Below are 16,400 nucleotides of genomic sequence, written 5' to 3' on the forward strand. Positions count from 1 at the left end.
TTTGCTGCATGTGAAGCAATGAAATCCTTCACGCTATTAAACAATTGAAAATGTATTTTAATTCTACAAATTTACAAGGAAAAAAACAAAACAAAACAAACTCAACAAAAGAAAAAAAAAAACCCTAAAAAGAAACCAGAAACTGTTCCAGGACTGTATTTCAAGTTGTCCTTTGTCACAGTTTGTGATGATCCTGGGGTTTTTCAGGTAACTCCAGTCCTCTAATGGAATGCAGCAGTTAAACTCCACATTGATTTATAAAACAAGAGCCTTGGAATCTGTGATCATGTTTGAGTTTTTTCACAGGGAAAAACATCTGGTGCCCCTGACACGGAGAACAGACCTGGGGCACTCAAACCCACTCACATGAATGGTGCTTTTTTTTGGATTTGTGGGGTTTTTTCTCCCCTTTTTCATGCTGAGTTCAGAACTTGAGGCTGAAGCCAGGTCCTGCAGCTGATGCTCCTTGGTTTGTGGTGGTCAGATGGAAACCTGTGTCCTTCAGATCATCATCACCCTGTGGAAACCAAGCACAGGTCATTGGTCAGGGGCTGGGCAGCTGCATTTCCCTCTCCAGAAATCTAAACAACAAAAATAATCTAAATATCTCGAGGTGAGAATCAAATCTTTGATTTAGTGGAACCACAGCCAAGGGTTATTTATAATCTTTAAATATTGCCATTTCAAAAGTCAGCTTTGCTAAAGGCAGTTTGAGTGTTCCTAGTTTCTGTACCCACTTTTGTCTGGGTGAGAAAGAGAAAAAATTGGGCATAAATAAGTGTAAACTCCACTTCTTGAGCATCTAATCAAACACATACTCACACCCTCCATGGCAATGTTTATACCCTGAAAAATCAGGGCTAAATAAACTTTCTAAATTACTTAAACTGTAAACTAGGCACAATATTGCACAGTGCCATTTCAGCCATGCTGAGACATGGAATCGGTAATAAGAATTTTCCAGAATTAGGGCACCTGAGATCTAAAAAGTGTGAACAGTACAAGACATGGAAGTGGTGATAAGAATTTCCTCGAATTAGGACCTTAACATGCCATACTGTGTGAGCAGAATCATCTGGAAAGATGGAAAAGATAAATACCAGACAGATATCCATCCCCAGAGACAGAACACCAGCCTGGCCTTTTAGGAATTCTCCAAGACTGGAAAAAGGAGGCTGTTTCTATCCCCAAGAACTGTATCATTTACCAGGCTGTGGATTTATTTCAAAACCAAAATTTAACACCTTAGCCAAAGGTGTAAAACTATGAACACTTTCCACACAGAACCTGCTCTGCACTGGGATAAACCAGACTTTATTTCCTTCTGATTATATCCTGAAATGGTGATTCTGGGAACAGAGGAGTGAGTGGTACTGTCCTTTGGGAAGGAACAGTGGGAAAGCTCACAGACTGTCCTTTCCATGGCAGACCAGGGGAATCTCAGGATCCCAATAAAACCCTAAAGAGAGGCTGTGGAGCTTCCTCACACTCACCAGTGGCTGTAGCCCAGCCTTGGTGTCCCTCTTGACCCTCTGCACTGGCATAAACCAGACAATATTTCCTTCTGATTATGCCTTGAAATAGTGATTGAGGGAACAGAGAAATAACCAGCACTGCTCTTTGGGAAGGAACAGCAGGAAAGCAGACCAGGGGAAACTCAGGACCCCAACAAAACCCCACAGAGCAGCCCAGGAGAGGCTGTGGAGTTTCCCCCCAACTCACCAGCTGGCTGTAGCCCAGCCTTGGTGTCCCTCTTGACCCTCTGCCCTGGCATAAACCAGACATTATTTCCTTCTGATTATATCTTGAAACAGTGATTGTGGGAACAGAGAAATAACTAGCTCTGTCCTTTGGGAAGGAACAGCAGGAAAGCAGACCAGGGCAATCTCAGACCCCAACAAAACTCCACAGAGCAGCCCAGGAGAGGCTGTGGAGTTTCCCCCACTCACCAGCTGGCTGTAGCCCAGCCCTCCCTCGGGGGGCCTGGGGCTGGTGCCCCTCTTGACCCTCTGCTGCTCGCTCTTGGCTGGCCAGGTGGGGAACATGGAGGGGTCGATGGGCAGCGGCGTCTCTCGGAAGTACTCGTGCTTCAGCCCATCCTCTGCCGTGATCCTCCGCGCTGGGTAGTAGGTCAGGAAGCTGCAGAGCAACCAGGGAGGGAAGCTTTAGCCCCAAATTGTGAATTATACAGGAAAGAGGGTGAGAGTTTGGTGATATTTAACACAGAATTCTGGCACTGGGTATTGCAGTACCATGAGGTATAATTCTGCTACTGATATTCAGGATAATAATTCTATTAATTGGGTATTGGGTCTAATGCTATTAATTTGGTACAATTTTTATCATTGGGCATTGGGTACAATTCTATTGATTTGCCTTAATTCTATTAATTGGGTACAATTTTATTATTTGGGTATTGGGTCTAATTAGGTATTGAGTATAACTCCATTAATTTGGTATAATTCTATCATTGAGTATTGGGTACAATTCTATTAATTGGGTACAATTCTATTAATTTGGTATTGGGTATAATTCTATGACTAGGTATTGAGTATAACTATTAATTTAGTTTAATTCTATGACTGGGTATTGGGTATAATTCCATTAATTTGGTATAGTTTCTATGACTGGGTATTGGCTATAATTCTATTGATTTGGTATAATTTTATTATTGGGTATTGGGTATAATTCTAGTCATTGGCTTTAATTCTATTAACTGGCTTTAATGCTAAGACTAGGTATTGGGTGTAATTCTATTAATAGGGTGTAATTCTATGATTGATTATTGGGCTAAGTTCTATTAATTTTATATTGTTCTATTAATTGGGTATTGGGTATAATTCTATTAATTAGGTATAATTCTATGACTGGGTATTGGGTGTAATTCTATGAATTATATATATTGGATATTATATATATAATAGATATTGGATATAATTCTATTAATTAGGTATAATTCTATGACTGGGTATTGGGTATAATTCTATTAATTAGGCATAATTCTATGACTGGGTATTAAATAAATAATAAAGTACTTAAATATTTTGGTATTTAAAGACAGATTTTCGACATTCTATGACTACACCAGGCACTCCTGTAACACAGCCTAACTGCACAGCTTGGGGATGATTTTTTTAAACCTTTCACAACACAGAAAGTTGTTTTCCTGCCCACAAATTCCCTGGAAATTGTCACCTACTTGTTCATGAGGTCAAAGCCCTGGTCAGAGAGCAGAGCCCCAAATCTCTTGCGCAGGTTGTTGTAAGGATATTCTGTGAAGGTCATTTTCTTCACTGCTGGCAGCTCGTTGTAACCAGGCCAGATTTTTTCACTTGGAGTACCCAGATCCTGAAAATTAAAGTATTTCCTTAATAAATTCAGAGTGAAATCCTTGACTTATTCATTAGGGGTTGTTGGGAAGAGAAACAGACAAAATAAATAGTGGTTTTGGGTGACTCAAAGTGTTGTAAAGCGGATTAATTAGGTTTTTATTATGGTTGAATCTCTGTCAAAGAGCAACAAACACTTTTTTATTACTATCTCTAAACTCAGTCAGAATTTTAAAAAAATAAATTAAAAATTACCTTAAAAACTTTGTTGATCTGGTCGATTTCTGACTTCCCTGGGAACAGTGGCTTCTGTGTCAGCAGCTCCCCAAAAATACACCCCACTGACCACATGTCTATGGCTGTGGAATATTCCTGGGAAGAAGGGAAATCAAATTATACCTCAGAAAAATCAGGAAGAGATTTTCACTGGGTTGTCTGGAGGGTTTTTGGGGGTTTATTTGAGTTTTTTTTTTTATTTCACCCAGATTTTGGTTATCAGTAGAGAACATTGCCAGGACAGTGCCAGTGCCTTATTATGCTCTCAGATGTCACGAATTTTAGACTAATTTAAAAAGATTTTAAAATTCAGCTGCCAAAGATGAGTTTACCTCAACCCATGAGAAGTCCAGATCAGCATTCCAAAGGACAAAAACCATCTGTCACCCACCCAGCCTCTGTCTGGGCAAGATGGAAGGTTTTCAGCTGTGCCATTAGGAGGAATAATACTGAATATTCAGCATTTCCCCCTCTGAATTGATAAAAACAACCAAACATGCTCATGCTTTGTTAATTATTTATAAAACACAGTCAGCCAGGGGAACAAGGAGGGATTTACCTTTGCTCCAAGCAGCAGCTCTGGAGCTCTGTACCACAGAGTCACAACCACAGGGGTGTAAGGCTTCAGGGGAGATCCATATTCCCTGGCTAATCCAAAATCTCCAACCTGAAGGGAAAACAAACAACATTTCCAGCACTGTTCATTCTCCATCAGTGCCACACTGAGAGAGAGAGAGAGAAAACTTTCCTCAGCTCTGGCCACAGCTATAACTCTGTGCAATTCTGCTGCACAAAACTTGTCCTGATTTTCTCAATTTTTTTCCTGATTTTACCTTCAGAATGCCTGAATGACTGAGCAGCAGGTTGGAAGTTTTCAAGTCTCTGTGGAGGATCCAGTTGTCGTGGAGGTGTTTGACTCCTCGCAGTAACTGAATCATCAAAGTCTTCACTTCCCCTGCAAGGAGAAAAAGAAGCCAAATGCATTTGAGATAATAAATTTGATAAAATTTATTTTAAAAACAAAGAAATAAATAGTGTTTTTTATAATTTGGTATTTAGTTTTTTGTTGATTTGGAGAACAGGGAAGGGAGCAGGAAGAAATGTTTAACTAAAAGTACATTATAGGCTGCACCATAAAAATGTGTCCCAAAGTTACACCCACAGAGCTGCCAACAAAGCAAAATTCATTTGGATAGCTGGAATGCATCCAAATGATGCTCAGGAATTACTGTCTCTCATAGGAAGCAGCCAAAATTAAAACTCAGTGGTTTTTTTTCCAAGTCAAAATCTCCCAGTTTGACCTGAGCAGCTCCACTGCACCCCAAACACAGACTGGGTTCTTCACCAGGTTGTCACCACCAGGGTCAGGTGTCACCACCAGGACCAGGTTTTACAGAACAAACAGCAAAAGCAAGGAATTCTCAGTTCCAAGGAGCACAGGACATTCCAAAGCAGCACATGTCACCTCTGCCAGCAGGGACATTGCCATTTGTGTTGGCCACTCATCCAGTTTGGAGAATTTTGGGACACTGTGGCAAACAGTACCTGGCAGGAAAGGCTGTTTCATTGTTTCCATCAGGCTCTTGAGGTCGTGTTCCACATAGTTCATCACAATATAGATTTTATCCATATTGCTGCCCACGACAATCTCCTGCAAGGTGGAAAAAGATGATCAAAACCTGCACAAGGTGTTTAAAAAGCATCCAAAATCAATTTTAGAAAGATACTGGCAGGAGGATGGAGGCTACCATTGGTGATATCATTAGAAAATTAATTTTTTCTATTAAAAACCAGCTCATTTTTGCAAAAATCAGATTATGCAGACAGTGATGTCTCTGTAGCCTTATGAGAAGCAACTGTTCATAAAAACAAACTCTGCTTATGAGGCATTTAAAAGCCAAGAGAAATATTTAAACAATAAAAGTGCTTTTGACAGAAAAGATTGCAGCCTTACTCTGACAGTGACAATATTTAGGTGCTGTGCTTTCAGAATTGTATTTATTTCTCTCAGAGAAGTAATGGGAAATCCTTCCTTTTCCTTTTCCATCTTCAGTCGCTTCAGAGCCACAATTTCATCTGCAAAGGGAACACATTTCCCATCACACAACTAATAAATACTCATTAACAGGTTCCCCACTCTCACTGATTCAATATTTAATTAACTGTGCTGTTTTGCCTTGAAAACGAGCAGCTTGCTGGTAAAGAAGTATTTTAAATGGATTTTGTTAGCAGAACCATAATTTGCACCCAAGTGCAGCCCTAAATACCCTGAAGAAATGATAAAAAGTGATACCCACCAGTTTTTTTGTCCTTTGCCCTGTACACCACACCATAAGTTCCTTCTTCAATCCTGTTCAAACACTGGAATTCCTCCACGCTGCGACATCCCTGACAGAACAGAGGGAAAATATTTATTCCTCCAGAAATGGGGGAAAGTTTGGCTTGGGTTTTTAAAAGGACATCAACTTCAGAGTTAAAATTTACCAGAAGAATTCAACTATACACCATATGAGAAAGGTATTTTTGGGGTTTCTTTTTCATAGTTTCTAAAGGAATCCTGGACAGAGCCTGTGTTTCAGTACATTATCTAAATTACTTCATCAAGTCATCACTCACTTTGCATAGAATAATCTGGGATTTCTGCTACAAAGGCAAAGGCAGTAACTCAGCACCTTACATTGCCACTTTTCACATAATTTAATTAGCAAAAATCTGCTTTATATTAATATTTTTACGCTTTGCCTACATAAACATAAAGTTCCTGTTTATGGTAACAGAACTCTTCTCTCCCAAAGATCTATTTTCAGACAGCAATTCCAAGATAACAGATATCAATTACACAATTACATTCTGATCTACATTTTAAAGGGTGAATCCCTTACCTGAAGTGCAGGAAGATACTTGGGAAGCTCCTGTTTCAGCTCAATGGGGGAGGAAGCTGGTGAATCAGGAATATATTCCCCTTCTGTCATGGCATTGGAATGAGGAGAACCTTCCCCGACCTCCTCCTCCTCCACCTCACTCCCTGCTGAATCTCGGTCAAACCTCGACTCTGTAACTTTAAAAGTCAGAATCAGTGGTGGAAAGAGGAGCTGTTTGGGAATAATTAAACTCAGCTTTAGGCAAATCAAGGTGGTGACACTGATCACTGCAACATGGAAAAGCCAAATTTCTCCCCTTGGCAGAGGTGATGATTTCAAGAGCTCATTTACAGTCATGGATATGCAGTTTTCAGTGTTAATGCAGCAGGGCAGAAAAATAAATCTTTACACCAGAATGAAAGAGGAAATTGATCCAGGATGGCTCATTCTGATTGCAAAGCTTTTTGGATGAGAGGACAGAATAAAATAACCCAAAATGGAAAAAAGAAAACAAGTGATTCCCTCTAAAAATTGAGCATGGAGCAGATTTCATGGAATTTCTGTGTTTGACATGAGAATGGCATTTAAATCTTTGAAATATTTGCAGGAATGGATTTATTTAGCTGCAAAATCTCAGCCAAGCAGTTCTTTAAAACAGTATTTGCACTGTACCAACTGGGATGTGGTTTCCATTCTCCCGTTCCTCCTCTTCGCTCATTTCCTCTTCGCTCACCTCCTCTGCAAAACAGAATTAAGTTTAATTGAATAAATTGCACATTTCTGCAGCTCCTTGGGAGGCAAAGCCCTGCTGGAATCCTTTCCTATCTCAGCAGGATTTCTGACCAAACACTTCTGTTTCACTTGGACAGCAAATGCTTCCAACAGGGAACATAATTCTTGCCAATTATCTGGGAATTGGGATGTGGGCAGGTAAATAAATTATGGGTATTTGCTTATTAAGTCTAATTGATTTTCAAGAAAAACAGCCAGAAATCAGAGCCTGGTTTTGTGCCTTTTCTTTACTAATTAATGACAAGAATGGCTGCATGCAGACTTCTTTACTGAACCTTTATGATGTTCATTCACTTCAAAAAAAGATCTGAAATTTGCAACTGAAAAGAATTCCAAATGACAAAGACATTTGTATTTCCACCCCGCAAAGAAGTGCAAAATTGTGCTCTGCAGAATATTTGCTGTGTCACAGAACCACCTGGGGAGACAAAAACAGCTTTCCTGTTTCTGATCTGGCTTTTAGATGAAGAATTGGTATTACCTCCACACAAAAATAAAAATAGGACTTGTACTTGAGTTTTTTCTTGCTAGTTATCTTGACCTGTGAGGTCTCAGCCTAGCCTAGACTAAGAGAAAAGGAAAATGTTGAAATAAAACCAGCACAGGATGAGAAACAAAGGAAATCCCAGCCCGGTGTGGGTCTGCTTTGTGATGCTCACCTGCTGATTGCTCAGACACCTCCTCAGAATTGCTGCCTGTCTCCTCCTCCTCCTCCTCTTCCTCTCCCTCCTCCTCAGAGCCTTCACTGCTGGACTCTTCCTCCTCCTCTTCTGAGCCTGATCCAGATTCTGTGCAGGAATAATCAAACACACAACCAAGCAGACACTTAACACCCACAGTGCTTCCTCAGCAGAGAAATTAATTACATCTGCACAATTAATCACAGCTCCTAAATTGCACTTAATCACCTGAGGAAGACTCTGCTGAGCTGGTTTTTCTCTCACTGTCACTGATGTCTTGCAAGTCTGAAAGGGGATCCCTCTCTTCTGGTTTTTCTTCTTTTACTGCTGAAACCATAAAAATTAAAAAAAAAAAAGCTAATTGAGTATCAATTCCAAGAGTCTGAATTCCCAGGTAACTGCTTCACTTTCTGCTGGCATTAAATCAGTGCTGAACATTCAGTATTGGAAATTCAGAGCACTAAAAAAAAATAAAAATAATAATTTCACACTCTGCTCGATGACAAACAGCTTTTCTGAATTGCAGTGGTGCAGGACCAACAGCCAAAAATATGGAATATCGACCTGTTTTTTTTAAACATGATGTGTTCCTAAGCTCTTCTAAGATTTATTAAAATGGGGGGAAAAAAGGGGAAAAACACCATGGTGACAAAAATCACCAGGACAGTGTCCCTGCAAAATGGTTACTGTCAGTGCTCACTGCTCCAGTGCAGACTCTCTGATCACCACAGAAAATCCCAGGGGGTTGATGAGGCAGGAGTTTCCCAGGATTTGCTGCCTGCCTCCACCTGGAATTCCAGCTGACTCCACCCTGCTTGGAGAGGCTGCATTAATTCTCACACATTATCAAGGCAGACACAGCTTTCCTCCTTCAAACAAAGGCATTTTTATGTCACTTAGGCAAGTTCTCTGCCTCCACAACATTCAGGTGGGACCATTTTCTGGATTGAACAACAAAATTCACCACCTAAGCAGAACAATGCTTTAAGAATTTAATTTTTTTCTGCAAGATGACAATATCAGTGATGCTCCCACTGATCCCTGTGAGGTAACTTTTTAAGGTAGCTTAGCTCCTAACCCCAAATCCAACTGGAGCTGGAGTAACCAATCCCTTTTTTTAACTCTCAAAGGAATTGAACTGCAGGATCGATTTTAAAAATTCAGTCAGCTGCTTCTTTCACCACTGAATGGGGTAAACTCATTTTAAAACTTTTCCAATTCCTACTCCTAGCCCGAAATCCATTCCATTTGTCACTCGTACACCTCCTGCAAAACCAGCACTGCTTTACAACAGTCCAAATGCAGATTATTTGTGAAGATCCCAGAGTCACGCCAATGTGGCTGAGGTGGACAAGGCTTTGAACTGAGCACCTGGGATGTTTTTTAGGACTAAAAATGAAACCCCAGCCCAGCTGCTGCTGCCCCCCAAGACAGTGTAGAGTGGCAGTTGCTACCTGGTTTCCTGCTCTCTCCTTGCTCAAGCTTGTCTCTCTGCTGGCGCAAAGGGCTGCGACTCCAGGGTCTCATTTTTACTTTGTCTCCATATTCTTCCCTCACTGTTCTATGGTGTGCAGAAACTAGGGAAAACAAAACCACAAGAAATTGTTACAGCTGCCTAATTTAGAGTTGTCCTGTCTGCCACAGCCAGCTGATTGGAATGCTTTGCATTTTTTTTTTTTTTTCTCTGCAGGGTTAACGGGGAAGAGTGGGAGAGGAATCTGCCAAAATCTGGGAGAATGAAGGACTTTAATTTATCTAAAATAAAATATGGATTTGTACTGCTTAGAGAAAGCTGCTGCCACGCTTGGGAAACAGAAGCAAGCTGCCCTGTATGTTACACAGGAAACACCCTGATTCCAAAGCATTAATGCCAGAGAAAGAAGTGGAAGATATGTAAAAGAATAAAACCAGCTGAGGTTTAGAAGGAGCTGACAGAACATTCAGAACAATCAAACCAATTAAAATGAAAGGCTATGCACAGATTGAGCACTATCAGCATCAAGCCAAGCACAAAAAGGAGCTGTTTGGTATGAGCTGAGCAGGAAAGAAAAGCAAAAAATATGGTTTGTTCTGCTATTCTTGAACAACCTTTGTCACCTGGTCACTCTGATTTTTACCTCTGAGAGTTGGGGCAGAGATCCTTTAACCAACAACCATCTAAGCTTAGATTGCAAATACCCAACAAGCTGTGCAAAGAGTTCAACTGTTCAGGCACCAGATCTTCCCAGCTGACTGTCACTACAGCATTTTCCATGGCTGGAGTACTTACATCACCTCTCCCCCCTTTGCAATTTATTCCCCCAAATCCTTAAAATGTTGAAAGCAGAGGTTTGAACCTCTATCAAACTGGGTTAGACTCAGAAAAGGGTTCAGACCACTCAGTGTCACCTACAGAAATGTTGGTTCTGTAGGAAACCAGACTGACAGGGAGAGGCAAAGACTCACTGACTGCTCAACCTGCCAGGATATTTTAGGCAGATAACATCATCCCATTGTTTTATCTCCCCATGCAGAACTTAGATTTCCTTTTCCCTCCCATATAAAAAGCCTCCCCACTTTAATTTTTCAAAAATTCTACCACTGCCCTAAGTAAAAAGCACTTTCTCCACTCCAGCCCTGTGTCAGCAGATAGGAAAGTGATAGAGAACATGAAGAATATTTATGCAGAGAGTGTCACCTTCTCTCCTGGCTTCTCTCTCCTTCCTCCTCTCCTCAGCTCTCCTTTCTCTCTCCTTTTGCTCCCGTTGCTCCTTCTGCTGCTCCCGGATTTTTCTTTCCCTTTCTCTCTCCAGTTGTTCCAGACGATCTCTGGAAAATAATTCACAAGTTCAGCTCCTGAAGGGAAGGAAATCTGGTTTGCTGCAACAAACCACTAACCTCAACTTCCTTATCAACACCCCCCATTGTGCATCAGTCAAAAAACTGGTGGAGCTTTTCAGCTGATCCTTAAAAAAAAACAAATTTCAAAGACCCACACCAGGAGTTCTCCACCCTTAATGAGGATTAAAGCAGAAATTAAGCCAGTTTAATTAATTAACCCCTTGATACTATGCAACTTTTTTTTTCTAGGTTGGAAAAAAGCTCTAAGACAAATCAGCTTTGCACTTTTTTTTAGGTTGGAAAAAAGCTCCAAGACAAATCAGGTTTGCACTTTTTTTTAGATCGGAAAAAAAAACCTCTAAAACAAATCAGGTTTGCACTTTTTTTTTAGGTTGGAAAAAAGCTCTAAGACAAATCAGGTTTGCACTTTTTTGTTGGATGGAAAAAAATTCTAAGACAAATCTTTTTATTATAATGAACCACTGGCAGTGAATTCACCTGGAATATCCACAGTAACGAAGCACTTAAAACAATTAAAGTGAAGAACACATGTTAAACAACAGATTCCCAGGAATAGATACAAATATTCACTGTGGATTTTTTTGGTCACTTCAGCACAAGGAATGCTCAGAGATAAATCAGAGCAGGCAGCTGCTCCTCTCCCTGCCCAGGGGAGGCAGGGCTGGATGTACCTCTCCCTCCTGGAATGCTCCCTTGCCATCTCTCTCCGTTTCTGTCTCTCCCATTCACGCCGGGCTTTATCCTGCTCTTCTCTATGCCTCTTCCTACGCTCATGCTCTCGTTCTTTCTCTTTCACTCTGGCATGTTTCCCTTGAACAGACAGAAATCAGCTCCTGAGTGTCACAGGTCAGAGGATTCAGCACTCTTGTTGTCACAAAGCACAGCTGGAGAGGGGGAAGCTGATGGGAATCTATTGCCAGGATCTTTGGGGTTTTTTTAAAGGGAAAATTAAAGGGGGCTGGGAAATCCAAAGTCTGGAAGATGTTGCACAAACACTCAGAAAACAGCTTTTAGCAACAGGAGGACAATGGGAATTTCTCTAGAAAGGATATTATTTTCCTTGCTAGGTACAAAGATCAGAGGCTTTTCACTCAGTGAAGCCAGAAAGAAGCTAATCAAGCATCAAGGAGTAAAAGTGACCTCAGTGTCCCTGTCCCAAAGTGACTTCTGTCCTCACAACCACATTTACACCCCTGGCATTCCCACAAGGGCACTAAACACAGCCAAAGAAACAACAAGAGTTGAAATTCCTTTGTCTGCTCCACCTGACATGTTTTCTTTGGTCTGAATTATTATTTACTCTTCATGAAGCTTCCCTGGGGAAACTCCCAGAAAGCAGAAATTTCCAAGAAGCACCTTCTGCAGAATGACTCCTGTGCCTTCGTTTCTCTTTCCTCTTCTCATCTTTCCTATGGTGAGTTTTTTCTTTCCGGGACATTTGCTGGGGTGGTTTGATAGCCAAGGAATCATCTTCTTCTCCCCTAAAAGGCAGGACAGGAATCAACTCAGGGAGGTGACAGAGGCTGTCAACAGACCAGGAGTTATTTCCTCTTTTTTTAAAAAATATTCCAATTTTATTATTCTATACTGGATTTCCAAAACTAGAACACAACACTCAAATCTGCTTCAAAAAGTGTTCTCTCAACAGGATTTGCCACATCTGCACACTAAAAAAAATAGATTTTTCCCTTCAAATATTGAAACCCTCCTCTCAGGACTTCTAAAGGTTCATTTTAGTAATTCTCCCTCTCTTTTTTCCCCTCATTCTCACTCTGTTAAATCTGCTTCAAAAAGTGTTCTCTCAACAGGATTTGCCACATCTGCACACTAAAAAAATTAGATTTTTCCCCTTCAAATATTGAAACCTTCTTCTCAGGACTTCTAAAGGTTCATTTCAGTAATTCTTCCTCCTTTTTTTCCCCTCATTCTCACTCTGTTAAATCTGCTTCAAAAAGTGTTCTCTCAACAGGATTTGCCACATCTGCACACTAAAAAAAATGTATTTTTCCCTTCAAATATTGAAACCTTCCTCTCAGGACTTCTAAAGGTTCATTTCAGTAATTCTTCCTCCTTTTTTTCCCCTCATTCTCACTCTGTTAAATCTGCTTCAAAAAGTGTTCTCTCAACAGGATTTGCCACATCTGCACACTAAAAAAAAATAGATTTTTCCCTTCAAATATTGAAACCTTCCTCTCAGGACTTCTAAAGGTTCATTTCAGTAATTCTTCCTCTTTTTTCCCCTCATTCTCACCTGTCTTCCATCGAGTCTTCCCTCCTGTAAGGTGAGTTCCTGATGGTGATTTCCATGCGATGATCTCTCAGCTCCCCCTCTTCAAGAGAATCCCGCTTGGAATCCCTGTCATCTGACTGAGGGAATCACAAAAAAAGGGAAAATTCTGTTTATTTGGATGTCCCAAAATGAAAAAAGTTTAAATATTGCTGAAGTTTTCCACTGCTGGCTCAAAAAAATCCAGCCTCACGTGGTCACCACGGTAAAATCCACTTATTTGTGATAGCAGTTTGTAATTAGAGCTGAACTGCTTTAATTCAACATTAATTAGACAAAATTAAACCTGAAATTAATCCTCCTGATTAAGGAGGATTGCATAAATTACTGTGTGGGTGTTCTTTCCTGAATTAATTATTTTGTGCATAGCTGGACAAAACCAACCAGCAGCATCAAAGTGATTCAAAATCAATGATTTTAACCCATTTTCCTAGAAAATCTTTCAAGGTTATTCCTCAAACTGCAACTCCCAGTTAATTACATTAATTTATTGATCTTTTCTGACCAACAATTACACCAAAGCACAGTATTTAATGCAAGGCAAATGAAATCTTCACAAAGCATCCTATTTTTGTTCAAGTTTGGAATTAAAAGCTTAATTTTAATTCAACTTTTTTGGAATTAAATTTAAACTTTGGAATTAAAGATCACACACAGAGAAATCCAACTGACAGCCTTGTTGTCACCAGAAAACCAGGATATCACTGCATCCCAATAAAATCCACTTTTCCACTGATAAATCCACTCTGTCCACCCAAAAGGAATCCCAAATTGCAGCTTACATTTTTCATACGTTTTATTTCTGCCTTCTCCTCTTGCTCCTTCCTTCGCTTCTTCTCCTGGAGAATTTCATCTAAAGTTTTCACCTTCCAAGAATCCTTTTCATCACCCATTGGAGTTTAAAAACAAAAACAGCCTCTGAAAAATGAAGGAGACATTCACAAACTTCACACAAAAATCTATTTTACACTGATTTTTTTCAGTGCAAACACTTAATTTTCTAATTTTTTTAGTAAAGTTAGGAAGGAGTTACTTATGGTAAAGCAGAAATATTTATTTTAAATTCAGGTTTTGAACCCAAAGGAATAAAGACTCTGCTGTGAACTCAGGGAGCTGTTGGAGTGCACAGAAAATACAGTTTGTGGTCAAGGTTTGGAGTCACACATTCAATAATGACCTGAGACCTTGAGGAAATTAAAAAAGCTTCGAGGAAAAGAGGATATGCAGGGATAGGGACACGAGGAATGCAGAATTGATGGGATATTTGGCAAAATTCTTAAGATAAGGAAGAAAATAGTCACTGAGGAAAAGTGGCACTGAGGTAAAGGTGACAAATAAAAGTAAATTCCAGCACGACCAGCGACCCAAAAACCCCCAAGGCACGAGAGGTGAAAGGCTGAGTGTGGCACTAATTCGTGTGAGAAGCAAGAGAATCAATAATAGAAAACAATGCTAATTAACAAGAGAACTATGCAACTTAGAGCCAACGAACGTTAATTCCTTGGTTTGCTGGAATACATAAACAGCAAAAAGTGACAGTTGGGGTTTGATCTGCGGAACGCTCAGCTCTGAGGTAACTCATCCACATCTCCCTGCCGGGGGTCATTCCCGGCTCGCCGCAGCGCCGGAACGAAGCCGATTTTAGCTGCTAACACTGCCCAGCCCGGCCCGGTACCAGCGGTACCAGAGCTCCCACAGCCCCGCACAGCCCTGCCCGGTACCGGCGGTGTGAGAGCTCCCACAGCCCCTGCCCTGCCCGCTACGAGCGCTCCCACAGCCCCGCTCAGCCCTGCCCGGTACCGGCGGTGTGAGAGCTCCCACAGCCCTGCCCGGTACCGGCGGCCCGAGAGCTCCCACAGCCCAGCCCTGCCCTGTCCGGTACCGGCGGTCCGAGCGCTCCCACAGCCCCGCAGAGCCCTGCCCGGTACCGGCGGTACCAGAGCTCCCACAGCCCCTCACAGGCCCTCACGGAGCACCGCCACCCTCAGGCCCGCCCGGACCGCCAGCGCGGCCGCTCCTCCGCCCGCCCTGAGCGCTGAGGCTGCCGCACAGCGCCCAGAGCCCCGCGGCGCCGCCCCGATGTCCCTCAGTGTCCCCACAGTGTCCCACAGTGTCCCCTCGCTGTCCCCTCAGCCCCCCGCGCTCCCCCAGCCCCTCTCACCGCCGCCGCCACCGGGGACTGAGCGCCGCGCGGGGATAATGCGTCACTTCCGGCCGCCGCCGCGCCGCGATGACGTCACGCCGCCTCACTGATTAATTATTAACGTTAATGAGGCGTTAATTAACCGGTTGCTGAACGGCGCGGCAGCCCCGCGCCAGCAGGGGTTAATTAGTTAACATCAGCAATGTTCTCAGCGATAAATACAAAGGCAGCGGGGTGGGAAGGGAGGAGCTGGCGGCACAGGCCGCGCCTGCAATTCCTCATTAAAATGAATAGTTAATTAAATAAAGCGATGTTAAAACCAAAGCACGCGCTGGGAACATCCCCAAACCTGCCCTTCCTAACGGGAAAGGAGCTGAGAGTTGATTTAGTTATAGAAATAAGGGAGAAGGTGACCCAGACTGAACAGCGAAGTCATTATATGCCTAATTATCAATTTAACTGGGAAATAATGACAATTTACAAACACACTGTGATGAATGAGTGGCTGGTGAATGTTGGCTGTATGAATTTAGCATTTGTAAGGGATCAGGTGTGTGAAGTGGCACTAGGATAGAATAGAGTCAAGTAGAAACAAAGTTAGAGTGAATTATAACTTTGTAATAGTTGGAGTTTGGCAGAAATGTGGTGAGAAATACATAGTAATAGATATCTTTAAATCTGATGAGCCACAAGGCCAGAGATCGAGAGGGAAGGAAGGAATTAAAAGAAAGGAAGGAATAAAAAGAAAGGAAGGAATAAGAAGAAAGGTCCTGAAGAAATAAAAAGAAATAAATCTCATGCATCCCAGGGAATCTGTGATTTACAGTCACACCACCAAAACCTGCAATTCCTAAATAGAAATGAGCTGAGAGTTGATTTATTTGTAGAAATAAATGGTGAGAAATAAGGGAGAAGGTGACAGAGACTGAACAGCAAAGTCATTATATGCCTAATTATCCATTTAACTGGGAAATAATGACAATTTACAAACACATTGGGATAAATGAGTGGCTGGTGAATGTTGGCTTTATGAATTTAGCATTTATAAGTGATCAGGGACTGTGTAAAGTAGCACTGGGATAAAATAGAGTTAAGTAGAAACAAAGTTAGAGTGAATTATAACTTTGTAATAGTTGGAGTTTGGTAGAAATGTGGTGAGAAATACATAGTAATAGATATCTTTTAAACGGA

The 16,400-nt window shown here is 41.5% G+C and overlaps 1 protein-coding gene across 5 annotated transcripts; it reads right to left on the minus strand.

The window, feature by feature from the left end:
- Positions 1-36: 36 nt before the first annotated feature.
- LOC146428242 (cyclin-dependent kinase 11B) lies at positions 37-15,360 on the minus strand. 5 transcript variants are annotated; one of them, XM_085080376.1, is made up of 20 exons: positions 15,228-15,360; positions 13,849-13,984; positions 13,031-13,146; positions 12,136-12,260; positions 11,451-11,589; positions 10,616-10,746; positions 9,393-9,515; positions 8,167-8,262; positions 7,918-8,046; positions 7,139-7,204; positions 6,488-6,657; positions 5,903-5,993; positions 5,560-5,681; positions 5,151-5,256; positions 4,439-4,560; positions 4,165-4,272; positions 3,585-3,701; positions 3,200-3,348; positions 1,950-2,139; positions 37-517 (listed from the first exon to the last, which is right to left on the minus strand). In XM_085080376.1, the coding sequence occupies exons 2-20, from the start codon at positions 13,957-13,959 to the stop codon at positions 425-427; spliced, it is 2,304 nt and encodes a 767-aa protein (XP_084936502.1). In that variant the 5' UTR covers positions 13,960-13,984; positions 15,228-15,360; the 3' UTR covers positions 37-424. The 5 variants fall into 5 exon arrangements, with proteins under 5 accessions (XP_084936502.1, XP_084936500.1, XP_084936501.1 ...); XM_085080374.1 differs by having other exon boundaries at positions 6,488-6,663; XM_085080375.1 differs by having other exon boundaries at positions 8,167-8,265; positions 15,228-15,359.
- Positions 15,361-16,400: the final 1,040 nt, after the last annotated feature.

This window comes from Lichenostomus cassidix, chromosome 21 (assembly GCF_008360975.1).
Source record: "Lichenostomus cassidix isolate B80296 chromosome 21, HeHo_3.0, whole genome shotgun sequence".
In the NCBI taxonomy this organism is placed as follows: Eukaryota; Metazoa; Chordata; class Aves; order Passeriformes; family Meliphagidae; genus Lichenostomus; species Lichenostomus cassidix.